The 21,966-nt window shown below is 35.0% G+C and overlaps 1 protein-coding gene across 1 annotated transcript in view; it reads right to left on the bottom strand.

The window, feature by feature from the left end:
• Nucleotides 1-21,966, bottom strand: part of LOC111050290 (matrix metalloproteinase-2) — a 192,666-nt gene that overhangs the window by 73,670 nt on the left and 97,030 nt on the right. Inside the window, 2 exon segments of the mRNA XM_039437242.1 lie at nucleotides 8,354-8,514; nucleotides 10,890-10,991. Of these exon segments, the coding sequence (XP_039293176.1) occupies nucleotides 8,354-8,514; nucleotides 10,890-10,991 (263 nt within the window).

The following is a 21,966-nucleotide window of genomic DNA, read 5'->3' as shown; positions in this document are numbered from 1 at the left end:
TAAGAGAAAGAAAGAGAAAGGATGCCGCAGTCTAGAAACTTCGGCGAGGAAGTCCTCAAGCTGTACCTGAGAGCTAGAAGGATTTTAGAATAGGGAAAGTGAAGAGAAAGTAGGAGAAAGGATGCCGCAGTCTAGAAACTTCGGCGAGGAAGTCCTCAAGCTGTACCTGAGAGCTAGAAGGATTTTAGAATAGGGAAAGTGAAGAGAGAGAAAGAGAATGAACGTCGCAGTCTAGACACTTCGACAAGGACGAACTCAAGCTGCACCTGAGTTCTCTAGGAAAAGGATTGGACTTTTCCTACTTGGAATTACAGCAAGTCAGAAACTGCTAAGCGAATTTAAAATACATGGCCACTCTATCGTATGAAAACTAAGCAAGGAAAATTTACCATAAATGATAATAATCTCTTTACAAGGATAAAAATTAATCGAGAAAACTTTTCTCAAAAGGAACAGGGATTTTCCCACAAGAATAAAAATTAATTGAGTAAAACTATTCTCAAAAAGGACAGGGATTTCCCTGAAAGAATAAAAATTCAATGGAGAAGAATTACTCTTTAAACTGAAGGCCACCTTACTACAGAGAAGGAAAAATATACGGACTACCAGTCCTGACATACAATTACCTGAATCGACGTGGATACTGATACGGAGAATAGCGAACCGATCCTCACTTCCCGTATTATAAGTTAATTAAAAACGTCGTGAAGCAACAGAGTCGAGACTTATAAATTAAGTACTCCAAAATAATCCGCTATAAGAGCCTAGCTAAATTTCCCACTCAACTATTTGTAGCACAAACTTGAGATCCCTTACAGGTTTCAAAACCAAGGATAACTCGTTCACCCCCAGTGATACGAATTTAGGAAAAATAACCGACAAGAAAGAAAATCCCCCAGGAGAATTTACCTTCAAATACAGTCAGCAATTCGTCATACAATATTCCACTCACTAAAATACAGAATAGAATATCAACCCTCTAGTACACCACTATTGGGAGCGCCGCTCGGAACGCAGCCGTACACAACCCCGTTCACTGAACAACTGCCCTCTCCCAGGTCTTCTTGAAGCAGCACCGGGTCGCTGAAAATTAGGAGGCCGGGGGAAAAGAGATTCCCGACCAATGGGAGTCTGAAAAGACGATCACGCCACTGGTCATGTGACAGGGTTTGAATCCACTAGTGCTGATGCTAAGGGTGCAGCTAATGATGACAATGATACTAATTGCTACACTAAATCAGGCCGGTAAACAATATTTCTCACCAGAAATTACAAGAAGAATGATACCGACTCAACTCAGTAGTCGCTTATCTTTAGATGATATGGCTGCTGCTGCTGCAATACTAAATACGAGAACGCTCAGAGTGGTAAACAAGATCTGGAAATTTCTGGTTAGATGAATCCGCTGCTGATGATTTAAAGGGGTTGACGGTGATGGTGATAATGCATATACACAACTACAAATCTAACAAGATATATCTGGAAGTCGACCCTATTCTTATTCTAAAACAGAATAAATTCGCTAAATTATACATTAGTCGACGGCTCTACGTCCGTCACAAAAATTCACTTTGTGACAGTTTATTATTATTCAAGAATCAAAATATTTATTTATTCTATTAATATCAACATACTGCCATTTAAAAGTATACAAAATAATAAACTCAATCTCCCACATTAAAAAATAATTCAACATTATCTTTTAGTTTATTTCGACAAATTGAAATCTACCCAATCTGAGATCCCCACCCTGTCGTGGTCGACGACGGCATTTACGCACAAACGAAAACCCAGGTTTAGTTGATTGAGTTTATATTCTCCATACTTCCAGGACAGAAGTGAAGACTTGAAGGGAGCCGTTAGGAAGTGAAGAAGAACTATAAACTTGAATTTCTCGTGTACAATGTAGCTGGTTTGAGGGGTAAGCTTATAATTTTGATTTATTTAATTTCCTCAGACTATTGTAATATGGTGAATATTGAGAGATTTGAATTGTAGTTTTTTGTGCCTTTCTTTCAGGTTGTTGAACTGATTAAAATTGAAATAAATGTTTCCAATATGAACTCCAGTGAACCTTGTTTCGATTGTTAAAGAATTTATTCATGCACAAACTAAGCACCTAAATTTCGTGTTGCCATGAAAGATTTGCTAACTTGCTTCTTATTCATCCAAATTATTGCAGTCTTCTAGCATTTACATAGTACTGGTTTGGATTTCGTAATGAAATTAATGCAAACGTATTTAGAAATGTATTTGAACCGTGCGTCCCCACGACTTTTCATCCTGAAATTAGGCCGGGCACTCCACGTGTTTTCTTGCAAATCGGAAAATTTGAGTGGAAGAGCGGCAGTTCTAAACGAGTCGTCAATGCGAGAAGATGTAGTCGCAGAACAAGTCTCGGCCTCTAAATTAGGCTTCGGCCTATTTAGATGGAAAATATTCTTATTTTTCTTTATTTTGTATAATTTAAAAGCATGTAGTCTGGAAAATGGTAGTTAAAATGTAAACGTGAGTGATTGTGAGTGCTGATTTATTTCTAAAACTTTCGATTCCATGGTGAGTGCCAAAATTATTTTATTAAGCTCGAATAGATAGATTGACCAGATAAATAGACCAGGGCCCTAAATTTATTGTAGAGTGAGTTAGCGAATTCTTGTCTAAATATCAATTTATTATGAATCATTGCGATAAAGTGCTAATTTGAGAAATATAATTTGAAATTAATTTTTGTTTAATGTTGTAATTTTGAAACAAGTAATTGAATAAATAACCAGATTGGTTACAGTGAAGATTATGATTCGATGTAACAGAATTTCAAAGATGATCGAAAATTTTATGTTTGAATACAACTAATAAATTAATGCCAGTAGCAATTCTATAAAATCTCTTACTTTACGTTCCTGGCTCGTGATAAGTTACTTAGTTGCTAAAACAGGTGTTGTTAATAGTGAAGATCTTGGAATTTGCATGAGCTAATCCATCCAAAGCTCCCGACCGTGGATTCAAATAATTTAAACAGTTGAGTGGAGATTTTCAAAGCAATTATTATATATTTTTTGTTTGTTACAAAATGGGGTCCTAACAAAGTACCCCTGGCCTCCCACCGTTACAATGATGTCAAGTGTTGGTAATGTTATAGGTAACTTCAAACTATTACACTATGAATGTTTTTTTTTTCATCAGAAACTTTTGTGGAGGGAGGTGACCAGTCTTGTTATATGTTGTTGGCGATGGTTATAAACATTAAACCAATTAAAATGATCCAATACAAATTGAAAAAAAAACAATAAACACAAAGTAGCCAAAAGCACCGACACTTACCACTACCTCCCTAAACAAAACCGTTGTGCATTCGTGTGACGTCAGCACAGGTAGGGCTCCTACACCAATGAAAATTCGTTGATTACAGCTGATCTTTATCAGCTAGTGTTACCTTTGTAGAGCTGCTCTAAGGCTTCTATAACTGGTCTAAGGCTCTTACTCCACCAACTGAATGACAACCGACTCTGATCTGACTCCTGTACAGCTGTACTGGCGAAGTGAAACGTTTGTAGACAACAAAAAGAGAGAGATATTTAAATAAAAATAAAACCGTTTTAAAATTATCGTATACAGTACTTAAAAAATACATTCAAATGTATTTGAATTCAATACTGTATATCAGACCAAAAATATCGATATCTACGATACTATCGGAACGAATTTGTCGATGGCGATTTTTCGATATCAACCTATTGATTTATTATTATTATCCTATCATCTATAACATTATTCCTTTATTAGGCTAGTTGACTTTTGCTTGAGCTTGTCAACAGATGTCAACAGCAAGGTTTATAGAAACCTTTGGTATTTATATATAATTTGAATATAGAAACCTTGGTATTTATCAGGACCTCCTGAATACCTCCTTGGTATTTAGGAGGTCCTGGTATTAAATAGACCTTGGTCCAAAGACCTTAAAGATGCATAGACTCACATGCAGCGCTAGTGTAGTGTCGTACTTGGAATTGAAATCGGCCATTGAGGGGGCAACCTATAAGATTATTACATACCAAAGACCTTAAAGAGATGCATCTGTAATCTATATCAGCTAGTGTTACCTTTGTAGAGCTGCTCTAAGGCTTCTTGGAGATGCATCTTTAAGGTCTTTGTTACATACCAATGCCTTTGTAATCTATAATATTACAAACATATAGATATAATATCTCGTGCTAAAATACCCCAATGGCGGTCTTCAATTTCAAGTAAGAGCTATCATTGGGAAGGCATAGGCATTGTGGGTCTATATCTCTTGGTCTTTGCCTTGGTCGACAGAAGAGAATCACAGCGCATTCTGGCAGACTAATGTAGAAGCAGAGGTCTTTAAGTTCTGACATGTGCTGCGCTCTTGTGATACTTTGTAGAAAGTTACAAAGTATCACAAGAGCGCAGCACATGTCAGAACTTAAAGACCTCTGCTTCTACATTAGTCTGCCAGAATGCGCTGTGATTCTCTTCTGTCGACCAAGGCAAAGACCAAGAGATATAGACCCACAATGCCTATGCCTTCCCAATGATAGCTCTTACTTGAAATTGAAGACCGCCATTGGGGTATTTTAGCACGAGATATTATATCTATATGTTTGTAATATTATAGATTACAAAGGCATTGGTATGTAACAAAGACCTTAAAGATGCATCTCCAAGAAGCCTTAGAGCAGCTCTACAAAGGTAACACTAGCTGATATAGATTAAAGATGCATCTCTTAAGGTCTTTGGTAAGTAATAATCTTATAGGTTGCCCCCTCAATGGCCGATTTCAATTCCAAGTACGACACTACACTAGCGCTGCATGTGAGTCTATGCATCTTTAAGGTCTTTGGACCAAGGTCTATTTAATACCAGGACCTCCTAAATACCAAGGAGGTATTCAGGAGGTCCTGATAAATACCAAGGTTTCTATATTCAAATTATATATAAATACCAAAGGTTTCTATAAACCTTGCTGTTGACATCTGTTGACAAGCTCAAGCAAAAGTCAACTAGCCTAATAAAGGAATAATGTTATAGATGATAGGATAATAATAATAAATCAATAGGTTGATATCGAAAAATCGCCATCGACAAATTCGTTCCGATAGTATCGTAGATATCGATATTTTTGGTCTGATATACAGTATTGAATTCAAATACATTTGAATGTATTTTTTAAGTACTGTATACGCTAATTTTAAAACGGTTTTATTTTTATTTAAATATCTCTCTCTTTTTGTTGTCTACAAACGTTCCACTTCGCCAGTACAGCTGTACAGGAGTCAGATCAGAGTCGGTTGTCATTCAGTTGGTGGAGTAAGAGCCTTAGACCAGTTTATAGAAGCCTTAGAGCAGCTCTACAAAGGTAACACTAGCTGATAAAGATCAGCTGTAATCAACGAATTTTCATTGGTGTAGGAGCCCTACCTGTGCTGACGTCACACGAATGCACTACGGTTTTGTTTAGGGAGGTAGTGGTAAGTGTCGGTGCTTTTGGCTACTTTGTGTTTATTGTTTTTTTTTCAATTTGTATTGGATCATTTTAATTGGTTTAATGTTTATAACCATCGCCAACAACATATAACAAGATTTTTTTTTATTCTGGAAAGAATATAAGTGCTCATATATTCTTTCCAGAATAAAAAAAATCTTGTTATATGTTGTTGGCGATGGTTATAAACATTAAACCAATTAAAATGATCCAATACAAATTGAAAAAAAAACAATAAACACAAAGTAGCCAAAAGCACCGACACTTACCACTACCTCCCTAAACAAAACCGTAGTGCATTCGTGTGACGTCAGCACAGGTAGGGCTCCTACACCAATGAAAATTCGTTGATTACAGCTGATCTTTATCAGCTAGTGTTACCTTTGTAGAGCTGCTCTAAGGCTTCTATAACTGGTCTAAGGCTCTTACTCCACCAACTGAATGACAACCGACTCTGATCTGACTCCTGTACAGCTGTACTGGCGAAGTGAAACGTTTGTAGACAACAAAAAGAGAGAGATATTTAAATAAATAATAAAACCGTTTTAAAATTAGCGTATACAGTACTTAAAAAATACATTCAAATGTATTTGAATTGAAACATGTGTGTGATCATTAAAATAATGATCTTCATTGATCTAATGTAAATAAATTATAATGCGTTTACACCAGAGTTAAAACAAAAGTTTTCAACATAAGTTAATAACATTTTCATTTGGCTGCTAGTTTTGTTATCAACAAAAGTTAATAGCTTTGTCACGTGTTTGTCTGCAGCTGTAGTTATTAGGGGCAGCTGTAGTTGTATGGTAGGATGCTGGGCGAGGGGGTTGCGGGGAAGATAGTAACCTGTTATTAACAAAGTTACCGACTCTCGATGTATAACATAAATTGTTAATAACAAGGAATTTTCTGTTAAAAACATGAGCTATCAACTTTTTTCAAGAGAATTTTTTGTCAATTCAGTCAAGTTGACAACTTTTTATTAATAACTCATGTTATCAACTCCGGTGTAAACGCAGCTCAACATGATGCTATTAACTTTTGTAATTAACATTAGTTGATAACAAAAATGTTAAAAACTTGTATTATTTACTCTGGTGTAAACGAAGCTTTAGACCTCACTTCGCTCGGTCAATTAAACATTTAAAAATTGAACAATTTACATTGACAGTATTGCTAATTATTCAACAAATTTTGCGGTGTATTAGAAATCAATTGATGAGAACAAAGATTGAATCCAATTTGAATTATGATAGTATAATAATTATGATGTAATTACCTAAATCGGCGGTGTTCTAACAAATAATATTGTCGACTGCTGTCTGATAAGGATACAAAATAATATCCTTCCCATTAACTGGGGAGAGAATTGGAGAGTGAAATGCTGTTCAATCATTTTATGATTTTATCATTCCTGTTCCTAAATTGTTACATTCAATGTAAAAAAGAATACTGAAGCTTTTTCTTTAAACATTAAAAAGGACCTAATTAAACAGGTTATGTTCAATTTTGTAGACAATGTAGCCTATTAATTTTATAGGCAAAACAAATTTGGAAATCTAGCCGATCTGAGGAACTCCCCTAACAATTTTCCTTAGGAATAAAAACCAGAATATGTGAATCTATTTACACATGGAATTATTGTAAACTAACCACCAGTTTCCTATTATTTGATATTTAGTTTACTATGATCTATTCTCATTGAAATCTATTCCCATAATAATTCTAAAAAAACAACCAACAAAATTCCGGAAAATTTCCTCAAAAACAGGATCTTAAAGTCAACTTTGCAAGTAATAGAGGATTGGATGAAATTGCAGGGTGACTTCAAAAATATCTTAGTAGTAATTTAAAATAATTACTGTATGCAAACCTTTCCAAAATCTTATTTCTTTCCATCCTCCTATATCTGTCTCCCTTATTCTCTTATTCTGGTTGTGTGGCAGAGAGGACCTGGAGTCCTAGCTCCGCCCTTAATAAAGGCAATCGATCAATTTTTTTACATTTTTCCTTATAAACTCTGTCAGTGTAAAACTACGTATGCCAGCGAACAAAACTAGGAGGGTTTGCTGGCATTGTCACATTGAAAACTTGTTATTTTTAGTTAAAAATGTATGTGTTGAACGAAAAAGATGATGATGTTGTCAATACCACCTCAGCCTCTTTCTTCTTCCAATTATGGAGATATACCACTACATCTCTTACCATACAATCAAATTGAGAAATTAATAAAAACAATATACAAATTGTATGAAAAAAAACTAAGAAATTGTCAAAAACCACAGATTTATTGATACTTAGAAAGATTGGTTTCGGTATTACCTACACCATTTACAAATGACGAACAGAGTTCGAACAGATTTATTGATACCTAGAAAGATTGGTTTCGGTATTACCTACACCATTTACAAATGACGAACAGAGTTTATCAGAGATTGACAATTAACCGAAACCGGTCTTTCTGAGTATCAATAAATCTGTGGCTTTTGACATTTTCTTAGTCTTTTTCATTCAATATGAATAATTACGACAATATCAACTTCTCAACTACACAAAAAGTCAATATACAAATCTTGAAGTACCCTTTTCAACTTGAAAATGACCTAAGTTAGGTTGGAAACTAGTTGTTGAACTATTTTAAAGTTTTTTAAAAAATAAAGGGTACTTCAAGATTTGTATATTGTTTTCATTAATTTGTTAAAAAGTAGCCCTTGTGAGTGAAGTGTTTTTAATTGAATTGAGTTGATTGGAATATATAGTGTGCATTTTTTACTTATCTATTATTTATAAATTCTACATTGTATTGTTTTAAATTTGATATGATAAATTTGACTTGAAATGGGACATTACCTCCAGGTGATGTTGAGAGTGTGCCATTTCTGGCCCTGCACGGCATAACGTTTACGCTTGGCGTGTTGCAGTGATATGTCTGGCAGCCCACAGCGGGGCTTCTGAAGCAGTCTCCTCGTTTCCACATCTAGTTCACCAGTGGCTTGTAGACCAGCAAATGCCTATCACAAACAATAATTATCATCAATAATAAATATCCAATGATAATATTCATTTTAATTTCCTTGCCCTATTACCATAGGTAAGGAAAGTATTGCTTTCCAAAAAATTTAAGGTATCCTAATTTCATGTTTTCTATACGTTTCATTGCTTTCCTTGCCCTATTACATAGGTAAGGAAAGTATTGATTTCCAAAAAAATTTAAGGTACCCTAATTTCATGTTTTCTATACGTTTCAAGTTCCCCTGAGTCCAAAAAAGTGGTTTGTGTGTGGTGTGTGTGTGGTGTGTGTGTGTGTGTGTGTGTGGTGTGTGTGTGTGTGGTGTGTGTGTGTGTGTGTGTGTGTGTGTGGTGTGTGGTATGTATGAGTGTATGTGCGTCTGTGTACACGATATCTCATCTCCCAATTAATGGAATGACTTGAAATTTGGAACTTAAGGTCCTTCCCTATAAGGATCCGACACGAACAATTTCGAACAAATCCAATTCAAGATGGCGGCTAAAATGGCGAAAATGTTGTCAAAAACAGGGTTTTTCGCGATTTTCTCGAAAACGGCTCCAACGATAATCTATACCTAAAATAGTCATTGATAAGCTCTATCAACTGCCACAAGTCCCATATCTGTAAAAATTTCAGGAGCTCCGCCCCATCTATGCAAAGTTTGATTTTAGATTCCCAATTATCAGGCTTTAGATACAATTTAAACAAAAAATTCCAAGTGGAAAAGATTGAGCATGAAAATCCTTCAATAATATTCAGTAACATTTTCACCTAAAATTGAAAATATGCTCGAAATTCGAAAAATGTTATTATTTCAATTACAAACTGTTGGCAACTGCTGATCTATTAAATAATTCACTATGAAGAGATAGCAAACTTCGTGTTTCTCAGCCTTATTGTCCTATCACAGCTGGCTGGGATCTTTGAATAGTAGACTTGAGATGCGCGGGAACACTAGCGTCAGGTGATAAATTTTCATAACGGCAAGGAAAGTTGTGTGAGTGCGCCACACCAGATTTTTTGGATAGTAAAGCAATAAAATCGACGGGGAACGAATTCATTTCAGCGTAATTTCAACGTAATTCAGCTGCTAAATGAACAATATTATTAAAAACTGGATGAATGTCAACTTGATTGACAAGTTTTTACCTTTGTGTTAGGATTTCTTACCTAGGAAAAACTTAGTTCTGAATTTTCAGAGAGAGAGAGAGGGAGAGAGAGAGAGAGAGAGGTAAAATGACTGTTAACATTCGAAATGTGGGTACTCTAAATATATACTTATATAAATGAATTTAAAATTAGATATTTTCTCCTTGAAGTTTATTTGAGCTGAAATAATTTTTTCCTACAGCTACCTCGGAAAGTTGCTGTTCCTGTACTGATTACAATACCCAAAGATTCACTTCTCTGCTCTAGTGCAGGAAAATTTCTTTCTGCACTCCAGATTTGCAACATGGCAACACAAAATAGCTGGTGGTTATATGGAGGATTAGTGCACGCAAACAAGAATTAAGTTGGTAACAATGACTGTGGTTAGATTGAGATAAGAATCATTTCAATGGCTACCCTACATTGATGATAAAATCCCAATCCAGAAATCCAAAACAAGAATAATGTTCATCTAAATCATAATTAAATAATCATCATTTAATAATAATAATAGTTCTTATATTGATAATTATTATTTCAACTGCAAGAAATGAGAAAAGTAGCAAATATAATTATAAAATTCTAATTTTTTTTTCATATAAATAAAAATAATAAAAAACATAACAATACTACAATAAAAATTCTCTGTTGTCTATGTTATTTTTATAAATATTTTTCAGTTTACTTTGAGCATTTTTCTCGGTAATTTGAGCAAAAGTCTAAATTTCTGAATCCTGTTTCAGTATTTTTTAGCTGGATGAAACAAACTTAGGTACGATTCTTCCCGCTAGGTCGCGCGCTTGTCGGTTCAGCCATCTTGCAGCCATCCCAATCAGCTGTTGGCGTGTATTTTGAATGCACATTTTTTGTTCTATCTGTATTTCTTCTGATTCTTGAATAAATAGAAATGAGAACTCTGGCTGAGAATTTTCAACTTCAATTGGATTATTAATTTTTAAATTAATTAAGGTTGTTATTAATAACAGCATCACACACACACACACACAAAAATTTGATGGATTTTTAGCCGCCATTTTACCCATGATTAACCACTTCTCACATTCAATAGTAACTGTAGGGAAAGTTTAATGTGAAATACGTGAGCAAAGTTCCTCTGCTGCACTCAAGAAGCCATTCCGCCCTCACCTATGGCTCGGGCGTAAACGTTTCTTTCGGTGCAGCAAAGTGTCACTTTGTGCACTAGTTGCACAAATAACTATTACTGACCTGAAGGTTTCTCAGGGCATCCTTGAGCTGATCTGCGGACCTGAGGCTTCCTGGACCGCCTTTAACCTCAGGAAGATATCCGAAGCTCTCTAGATAGCCCATCTGTAACAATAAAGAAAAAGTACCATCAGAATTTTGCTGATAAAATTCTAAAACCAAATAATTAGTCAATAATTCGTCAAAATACGATAATTCCTTATTATCGAAAATAGTAGGACTGGCACAGTAAAACACATGGTGTCTTACTGTGGAAATTGAAGTTCACTAGCTTTTTTACCTCTATCCTCTTCTAACTCGATAAAACTCACTAACTTCAGACTAGCAGGTAACCCGTGCTCCGCAAGGGTCTCATTGAAATCTTGACAAACAGAAAACGTAACGTACTGAAATCTTAAATAATTGAAAATATGCCTATAACCATCCTCGGTGAATTGAGAATCTATATGCAAAACTTCAAGTTAATCAGTCCAGTAGTTTAGACGTGATCATACGTCATTCGTGAATTTTTTGTATTAGCTAGTTCTTTCCTTTATTATACTAGTAGCTCTGTGAACAGTAGACCACACGCAGTTTTCATCCACAAGTATCTGGTGTCACTTGTTCACCGGTTTCTCCAGACATCTGTGTAATGCATGCAATGGATAATCCACTTGTCAGCTGATTGATTATGAATAATTCTGTAGTCTGAATAATCCTATCTTTAGAATAGATGATATATAGTGATATCGGAGTATGGAGGAAATTTCTTCTCCTTTCATACTATCCTTAAAATTCAAAATTTCAAAAAAACTTTGTGTATACATCGACGCACAAAAAAGGGATATTCCTTAATAATCTCATAGAATTCTATCAATGCGTTTGGCCGTACAAACATACAGAAATGCGTTACATACATACAGACAGACGAAAGAAGAGTTAAAACATAGACCTAACTGCGTTTGTTCAATTACTCAATCAAGTCAAGTTTCAAGTTTTATTGAACAAAATATTTACATTGGAGGTTCCACTAAACCCGACTTCGATTAAAGTAGTAGAGGACCTTGAATTGAGTCATCAAAGAGAAAAATGCATGGAGAATGAGGAAGAAAATGTACCGTACACGTATAGGAGAAAAAAAGTTAGTGTGAAGTAGTAAGAGAAAACAATAATATTACATGAGAGATAGATTATAGGTATAGATTGTGAAGTATCGCCATAGAAATATATAAGTAATAAGTTGAATAAATATATATAAGTACATGAATAGTAAGTAATAGGTAAGTGGTAAGATATAGGTAGGCTAAGGAGCTATCATCAACCTTATAAATTATCCAGTAATCCTCATCAACTAAACCAATCTACTAAACTGATTTCAACGATAAAACTCTACATGGTAGTAACCTTTCACAGGTTTATGTTCCAAGACGTCTACTTAAAAAGTAGTATAACAGACTTACTAATGATATTCAAGTTATGCTTGTCTATGCCAGTAAAAAGTGGAACTGTAATTTAATAAAGAATCAGACTGAACCATAGTAAATCATTGTATGTATTTTAATATTCATTTAAAAATGTCGGTACCTTTGTCAAGAGTCAAGACTGAGTAATAGCGTAGAATAACTGAACATGATCTGTTTAGATCTGTAGTAATAGGTAATCATGTTCGAATAAGGCAGCTATCATCGAAGTTTCATTACAGAAGAAGGTTATTTATTGTTTGCAGTCTCCAATCACTGAATTTCTCTATCATGGAGAGGTAACTACTTGAGTAATTACTTTAAAAGAACATGAATGAGTACTGTATTGTACAATTCACATTGAAATTACAAAAATTGAGTTGGAGTAGTTGAGTTGAATAATAGAAAAAATATAACATTTACATTACAATGTAAAATGTTAAAATGTAAACATTACATTGTAATATACAATTGTTACCAAATCGTTGTTAAAATAACATTGTAACATACAATTGTTACCTATTCATCGTTAACATTACATTATGGTTAATTAGTGACATTGAAATACGGTACTTCAAAATGCAATAACGTGTAGCAGTCTGGATAATCCGATCTATTATCCTATTATTCTAACCTCTTTATTATTCGACCTTTCGAGGCAGGTTTATGGGCCGGATAATAAGTAACCACAGCCAACAGTAGAATGCAATGGAATAAAGTAGAACAGAGCACATATTCCGAATGAAGTGGATATAAAAAATGAAAAAAAAAATTTAAATTGAACAGAAAAATCTAAAGTAGATAGATAGATAGATGAATTACTTGTATTTACACTTTTCAATAAATGTGATGTGGGCGAAGTTGAGGCAATAAGAGCCCCCTCTTCCTCTTAACTCACGAGGGTTAAGTATAAAGTAGGGTAGAGTAGGGTAAAGAAGAAAGTAAATTTTTGAAATTAATTTGAATGGAGTGGAGTAATATAAAATGAAGTAGAATCATATGGATTAGGAAAGAGCGAAGTTGAAAAAATAATATGAAATAGGGTATTTATTCATTCAATGTACAAAATACTATACTCATGGTGGCATGCCAATTGACAGAATCTCAAACGACCGAAACGCTATATTTTCCCAAACGGCAGAAAACTACTTTTTTCCCAATTGGCAGAATTGATGAAATATTGAAACTGGAACTTTCTCATTCAGCCGAATCCCAAATGACAGAAAACTTTTAAGAATTTTCCCAATCGACAGAAAACGTTGTTTGTCGCATCGAGCCGAAAGTGGTGAGAGTCCCAAACGACCGAAAGTGATTGGTTTCCCAAACGACAGAAAGTTTCTCTAGTTAGTCACAAATGACAGAAAGCGTTCTGCCAATTGGGGAAAAAAGTAGTTTTCGGCCTTTTGGGAAAATATAGCGTTTCGGTCGTTTGGGATTCTGTCAATTGGGACCCTACGATACTCATAATATAAATTATGACCATGGAGGGAAACTAGGCTGAGCCAGTACTGTTTATCTCCAAAAAAAATTGATAAAATGTTAATGATGTCCAAAGTATTATAAGGTTATAAGTATAGAAAGAGAAATAAGTAAAATTAAGTAGAATAAGGTAAAAAAGAGAGTGAAGTAGAATAGAAATACCGTAGAATAAGATGGATATAGTGGAATAAATTAGGATAAAGATAATAAAGTAAAAATTCTCGAACACAATTTCTTTGAACCATTTTAGTTGTGAACGTCTGTTATGAACCGTCTGTAAGTCCACTGAGCTTCATGCGTGCTTCGCAATTATTGATTAGCAATGGGACTTAACAAGTTTAGCTGAGCAGTTAGTCACGCTCAGTGATATAATGGAGTGACTCAGTCTAGACATGAACTGACCTTCGGCCGATTTTTGTGTTCAAACCGCATGCAGGTCAATTTTCTTTCAAGCTCCAAATCCAATTTCCCTGCAAATCCCTTGAACCTTGAGTAGGATCATGGTTCACTAGATCAACCTGTTGCAAGGAATTTCTCCAACAACTATATTATTTACATCATAATATGAGTAGACTACTTTTGAAGGGCAGAAGTAAAAATCGATTGAAAAAGAGATCTAGATATGCCAAAAAAATAAGATGGGTACCGGAACAGGTGCGATAGACCTAATCCATGAAGTACAGATGCGATGATGAATATAAAATGAGTCCTGTTTTTTTTTCTTTTCAGTTCCAATAAAATATTTTCAAGTTAAAAGGCTTGACAATGATTAACAAGGCTTGAAAATTACAATAATCTCTGCTAGAGTGAGGTTCACGTTATAATGGCAGTGTTTGATTAGGAATGCTTTTGCTAACCTTATCTATCATTCAACAAAGCGGTTGTTGCTATCACTTTCTCACTGTGCTCTGTTGCCAGATCGCCTTTTAACAATGTAGAATAAACAAATATTTCATCTTAATTATGTAAATTCAAAGTTATTGAAAGATATAATAGAAATATAATTTATTATTCTAAACGAGAATAAACAGTTAATATTACATCAATAAACCTGTATCAGCTACCGTCTACAGAAGGCATTGACAAGACAGAGGATCGGCAACGTTGTTCTCCTATCTTCCTCCACTGCCATTATAACGTGAACCTCACTATAGTTGTGCCGCTTTACCAGTCAACAGCTCAGTACTCCTTAAAATTTCTTTCTTTTCAATTCTCAGCAATTTTTTCAGAGTTCAGCAACATTAGGAGCAAGGCACATGCCGCGTTTTTTCATGCGTTTTCAGACGAGTCAGCAGTGCAGTTAGATCTCCGATTGGCTGAATGGATTAGCCTTCAGGAATATGCTGATAATCAGCCAATCGGAGAGCTTCCTGCCCTGCCGACTCCCTGAAAAAACGCTTTGTTGGGCTTGGCCCTAATTCTAAAAAAAGACGAAATCTGTGCTTCTTCCCCTGCTGACTCTCTAAAAATATGCTTCGTGTGGCTTGGCCCTAATTCTAAAAAAACATGAAATTTGAGCTTCTTGCCCTGCCGACACTTTGAAAAAAACGTTTCGTGTGGTTTGGCCCTAATTTAAAAAAAATTACTATGATTGTAATACATGTATAAAGTATAAAAATTATGTCAAGTATATAGAGTATATACTAGGGATGGGTATCGAAAGAAAAAACATCGATGTTTTTTTCACCTTAACATCGATAAGTGAAAAACATCGAATAGAGTAAACATCGATGTTTTTGAACAACGTTGTATCGCCCTACGTTTTTACGGATGATACCAAGGTACCTAGAATACAGGTATTCTAGCAGAGCACAGGAAATGAAAATGGATTAAGTTTTTTATATGATATCTGCTCTCCTTACAATAGGAGGACCTCTTTTCCAGAGCTAGATTAATTAGTGTTAAACGCATGTTGAGGAAATATATAATTGTAATAAGAAAAAACTCTTTCTTCCTAAGAAACGAAGAATCCGACCTATTATTCAATTCTGAATAAGTATCCAACCTTGACACGGGCCGCAGAAGTAGAAGTAATGTAAATCTTCAAGAGTATTAACAGTCTCACATAAAAATACAGAGAGCCTGATTAAAAAAAAAAACACAGAGAGCCTGATTAAAAAAAAAACAATCAGCAGGAAGTCAAAACTTATGCGAGATCTTTCACAAGAGTGATCGATATTCACGAAAAACACTAAACAGAATACTAAACTAAATATGACAAAGATAATGATTATATTCTGTTACTATTGCTTTATATTGTTACTATAAGCTCTCAAGATAATCCTCTTCAAACAAAAAAAAAACTTAAATCAAATTAAAAAATTAGAATTGTTTTTACTTTTTAGTTGGGAAAAACATTGGATGACCGATGTCTAGGAAAAATCATCGATAAGTGAAAAACATCGACCAGTGAACATCGATGTTTGATGTTAAAACATCGATGTATCGATACCCATCCCTTGTGTATACTTTATAAGTAATAGTATATAAAGTTTATAAAGTATATAAATTACTCATGTAATTTTTAAAAAATTAACTTTGTTAATCACGAAATTTGTAGCCATCTGGCCCCGTTCACAGCTCACATCCAACTGATAGAAACAAACGAACAAAAAGAAAGATGACAATCAATATGCCGGAGTCATTCAGAGTTCAGTACACTGCAGATTCCTGCAACAGACTCCCTCAGAGTTCAACAACAAGATCTTGCAACAAGTGCACACATGTGAAGTGTAGTGAGATTCACCAAAATCAGTCAGTATTGGTTAAATGGCCTGTACTGATGTTATTCAATGGGCATTGCTGACAGTTGAGAGTGAAATAAGAGCGACATGTATTCACTTCAATTAGTCAGTATTGTCTAAATGGCCTGTACTGATGTTATTCAATGGAGATTGCTGACAGAGGAGGGTGAAATAAGAGCGACATGGATTCACTTCAATTAGTCAGTATTGTTTGAATGGCAAGTATTGATGATATTTTATGGAGGGTACTGACAGTTTGAGGCGGAAGAGCGGCGATTGGAGTTGACTCAAGGCGAACTAGATGCCAGTTGCCCGATAAGAGGTTGGCCGTCCTCCACCTTCCCGATTTGGAGAGCCATTTGATTGTGACAGCAGTCACGCAGTCGCCCGACTTGGAGGATGGATCGAGGTATGCAGTGATGAAAGTCAGCACATCTGATCAGCAACCACAAGATGAATCGAGGTATGCAGTATTCAAGTCAATAATCAAGAATCGAGATTCGAGAATCGTGGATCGAGATTCACGTATTAAAATCAGCACATGATTAGCAACCAGAAGATGAATCGAGGTATGCAGTATACAAGTCAATATTCAAGAATCGAGATTATAGAATCGTGAATCGAGATTCACGTATTAAAATCAGCACTTGATTAGCAAACAGAAGATGGATCGAGGTAAACAGTATTCAAGTCGAGATTCAAGAATCGAGAATCGTGAGTCGAGATTAACGTATTAAAATCAGCACCTGATCAGCAAACAGAAGATGGATCGAGGTATATACAATCTCTAGTAGGATCCTGTCAGCACCTGATAACAAACATTGATTTACTATCCTAGTCTGTCATTAGACAAGGCAGGTTGCTCTATCCTTTTCTAACTGCGCACTCTTGCCAAGTCGTCTTTAGCTTCAGACTGTGATGAAATAGGCAAATAATATGTGAAGGAAGAAGAAGAAGAAGAAGAAGAAGAAGAAGAAGAAGAAGAAGAAGAAAAAGAAGAAGAAGAAGAAGAAGAAGAAGAAAAAAGAAGAAGAAGAAGAAGTAGGAGGAAGAAGAAGAAGAAGAAGAAGAAGTAGGAGGAAGAAGAAGAAGAAGAAGAAGAGGAAGAAGAAGGAGAAGAAGAAGAAGAAGAAAAAAGAAGAAGAAGAAGAAGAAGAAAAAAAAAGAAGAAGAAGAAGTAGGAGGAAGAAGAAGAAGAAGAAGAGAAGAAGAAGAAGAGAAGAAGAAGAAGAAGAAGAGGAAGAAGAAGAAGAAGAAGAAGAAAAAAAAGAAGAAGTAGGAGGAAGAAGAAGATGAAGAAAAATAAGAAGAAGAAGAAGTAGAAGAACAAAATTCATTATAAAATATTTGAAAATTGAAAAATATATTATTTTCTTGACGAATAAAAATAGAATTGATTATCTTTTTAACAAGAACGAACAAAATCACACCAAATATATCGGTATCAGCTATCCTCTATAGAAGGCAGTGACAAGACAGAGAATCGGTAACGCTGTTCTCCTAGCTTCCTTCACTACCATTATAACGTGGACCACACTATAGGCTCGGTTACACTAAATAATAATAATATCGAGTGGCCTGGCTGGCTCAGGTCTGTGTTTTCAGGTCGCAACTGATCAATTTTCAGGTCCTCTGACATGACCTGATGACTGCTTTTTAGGCATCCGGGACCAACGATTAATGTGTCCATGCGAAATGATACAGAGTTTCGATGTCAGAGTTTTCAGGTCGCAACTGATCAATTTTCAGGGCCTCTGACATGACCCGACTGCTTTTTAGGCAGCCGGGACCCATGATTTAACGTGTCCATCCGAAATGATACAGAAACAAAACAATATATTCCAATCTATCACTCAGAGATTGCACTGAAGACAAAATACATTCTCTCAAGTCTAAATGTCAGCTCTCAACTTTTTATTGAAAAGGAGTAGCCCACAGTAAGAATTCATCACAAACTACTTATGGTGAGATGATGACAGAATTACTCATAACAAACAACAAACTCCCCATCCAGTCTAAATGACAGTTTGAAATAAATCTCACTGCTAGTTTATGATCCTTGTCAGGTGCATGACATTACATAGTTCCATGTCTGTCAGACGGATAAGAGACGTTGTCAGTAACAGTTCGGATGTCAGTCCTTATACGGAATATTATACTCAACCAAATTCTAAAGACGCTTTCAAATACTTCACTGTATACCGGTATAAAATAGCTTCTATAGTGAGGTCCACGTTATAATGGCAGTGGATGAAGATAGAAGAATAGTGATGCCGATTCTCTGCAATAATTAATTATATTTCTACACTGTGAAGAACATAATTGGCATCGTTGTGGACCTACAAAAGGATAGTACCACCGGTTTTGTCGAATGATAGACAAGGATAGCAAAACCAAAGTTGATCAAATACTGTCATTATAACGTGGACCTCACTATAGATGCTTTTGTTGAGTCAGTTGAAATAGTTGGTATCAGTAAAACAATAACAGAAGTGCTCTTATGTATAGATTAGAATTGAAACAGATTTGAGCTTTAGCCTATATGGTACTTTTCTTTAACTTATGTATTTCTCTAAAAAATAATTCTTAATAATCATATTTTTTAAAAAGTTGTTCTCGAAGTTTGATGAATGAAAATCACCCCATTCAACAATTTTGTCTCCAATCACTAAACGCCGGGCAGAATGCGCCAATTAATTGAACAATGGCTGCTCATTGACCTTTCGGTAGAAATTAAAGTTAGATTCACTTTGATCTGTCAGCATTAGTTGAATTGGGTAGCGTTGCTGTTATTCATAAACAATACTGACAAAGTTCAAATCGGATTCATCCACAGTGAAATTCACTTCAAATGATTGAATATAAGTACGACTATATGACTCATTTATCTATCAGATATGACAATCAAGAACAAAACTGTAGTTTTGAGTGGAGAAGAACAGGGATTCGTGATTTTCATTACATGTGATTTTCATTACATGTATAGAATATATTTATTCCATGATCAATTCACATGCTAAATTTACGAAAGAAATACTCCAAGAAGTATTTTATATCTAAAGTTATCGATATCTAATAATCGGACATGAATTATGATTTATTATTGGGGAAGTTAGTTACTGAAGTCATGAAAACTGTTCAATAATATGAGTCAATCATCGATCAAAAACATTTTTTACCTATTTACTCTTCGAGATAGCATACTAGAATACTCCAGAGTTTTATGAATGGAATTCAATGATCATTGAAAAAAAATCATTCATTGATTTGAACGAGAATCATTGTTTTGCCTCAATTTAGCAACTCGTACAATTTAGTACTATTAATTAACTTTTTTGAGAAATTCAGTGGTCTTCAAATTTTAATGAATTAAGGGAGAATACCCTTTATTCGAGTGATGAAATACTCGTTTTATGAAGAACAAACTATATTCAATGAGATTATTCAATTTAATCAATTATAATCTCTTTATTCATATAACATACATTGTACATTGTAGTCCAGTCACTATATACATTGGTGCATGCAATTTATATTGTAGTTCTGATTTTTTAATATATTTTTTGGGTACATATTGAATTATACATCCATATGGTAACAATCAGAAGATATTGTTGATCAAAATCTAAAATTCATCAAAAATTGATTTTCTCTTCAAATTTCACTCATTTTTGAAAAATCATAACTCAGTACTCGTTGGAGATAAAGAGTTCCGAATGATCTCATTTTATTCAGAATTTAAAAGAAAAAAGGCGGGAGCAAATTTTTCTGTACGATTACGAGATTTGTCAGAAATAGCTGAAAACTGGAAAATGAACCGAAAATACGAGGGTTTTGGGCCACTCTGTATCTAGCACAAGGAAATTTTGCATGAAGAAATTGGTTCAGGACTTCTCTTATGTACCCAAATAATATATTAGAAAATCAGAACTACAATATGAATTGCATGCACACCCCCTTTTTTATGTCTATATTGACTGGACTATTGAGTCAATAGTGATAATAGTGAACAATCACTGTAGATGATAAGTACATGATAATAATAATTAGATAATAATTATTGACTCTTTGGAAAAACCCAGAAGTCCTCAAAGAACGATGAATGAAAATCTCGAATTCCAACAAAATCCTCCACTTCTTCAACTACAATCAATGAACTTATCGACCATGTTGAAAGCTTTGGAAAAAACCCAGTGGTCCTCGAAGTTTGATGAATGAAAATCACCCCATTCAACAATTTTGTCTCCAATCACTAAAAGCCGGGCAGAATGCGCCAATCAATTAAACAATGACTGCTCATTGACCTTTGCAGCAGGAATTGGGATGCACTTCATACTGTCAGCATTCGATGAATGGGAAGCGTTGCTGTTATTCATAAACAATGCTGACACAGTTCAAACGGAATTATCTACAGTGAGATTCACTTAAAACTGTCAGTATTAGTTGAACGGGAATTGCTGATGTTATTCCTATACAATGCTGACAGTATGTAGTGAATCTCGGTTTATAGAGCAGTGCGCGCGACCTAATGAGAAAATTGGTAGGAGGCGATTTTCTCCGCTTCGACTTTTCCAAGTGAACGAAAAGCATTTTCGAAGGGTTTTCCCTCCTCGCAAGCCCTTTTCCACCAAACGCTTCACTTAGCCCTTAAAGGGATGTTGAATTTTGATAATTAACGTGGCCCTTCGAGGGGGACTGAGACTCACTCCGAACTGGCAGCGTCCTCCATTAATTTAACAACGATTCTCCCCATTAAAATAGTTCTGACACTTTGTCGTGGATCTTACGGCAACGAAATCCAACTTGAAACTGTCAGTATTCTCTATGAATAGGATCAATGCTTCCTATTTAACCGATGCTGTCAGTTTGGTGTGAATCTGACTGCAGGAACAATTTTCCAGCCTAGTGACGCGATTATGTGATATTGATGAAGTTTGAACTTTTCAATGAACGCCAGCCGGAGTACTCTCTATCTCTCGTCTACTGGTTCGGGAAAACTGGAAAACTTCGCTGGAATTCTTTTGTTCCAACATAATGTCGTATAGAGGGGACGTCTATGATTGATGAATGTGGCCTCATTCAACTCGTATACAAATGTCACATGATCCGGGGAAAAATCAATGTTGTCATGATTGCTCCAAAATGATCATATTTTCTTCGAAAATGTATTATTATACCAATCAATAAATGAATGAATTCATAGTAGCCTTTATTTTGATAAAACTTTTTTATTTGAAACACAAACTAGTTTCAGCTTTCCTAATCTTTCCGTATCTTGATTTCCTTGTATTTTTCTACTTTCAACTAGTTCATTTTGGGTAAAACTTGAAAACGGCTCACGAAAGCTAGATACTAGTTGTTGTGTTTTATATAGAAAAATTTTTAAAAACAAAAGGGTACTATGAATTCATTTTTTTA

This window comes from Nilaparvata lugens, chromosome 10, assembly GCF_014356525.2.
Source record: "Nilaparvata lugens isolate BPH chromosome 10, ASM1435652v1, whole genome shotgun sequence".
Taxonomy (NCBI): domain Eukaryota; kingdom Metazoa; phylum Arthropoda; class Insecta; order Hemiptera; family Delphacidae; genus Nilaparvata; species Nilaparvata lugens.
Note: the sequence above shows the minus strand (reverse complement) of the source record. Positions and strands in the feature narration are given on the sequence as shown.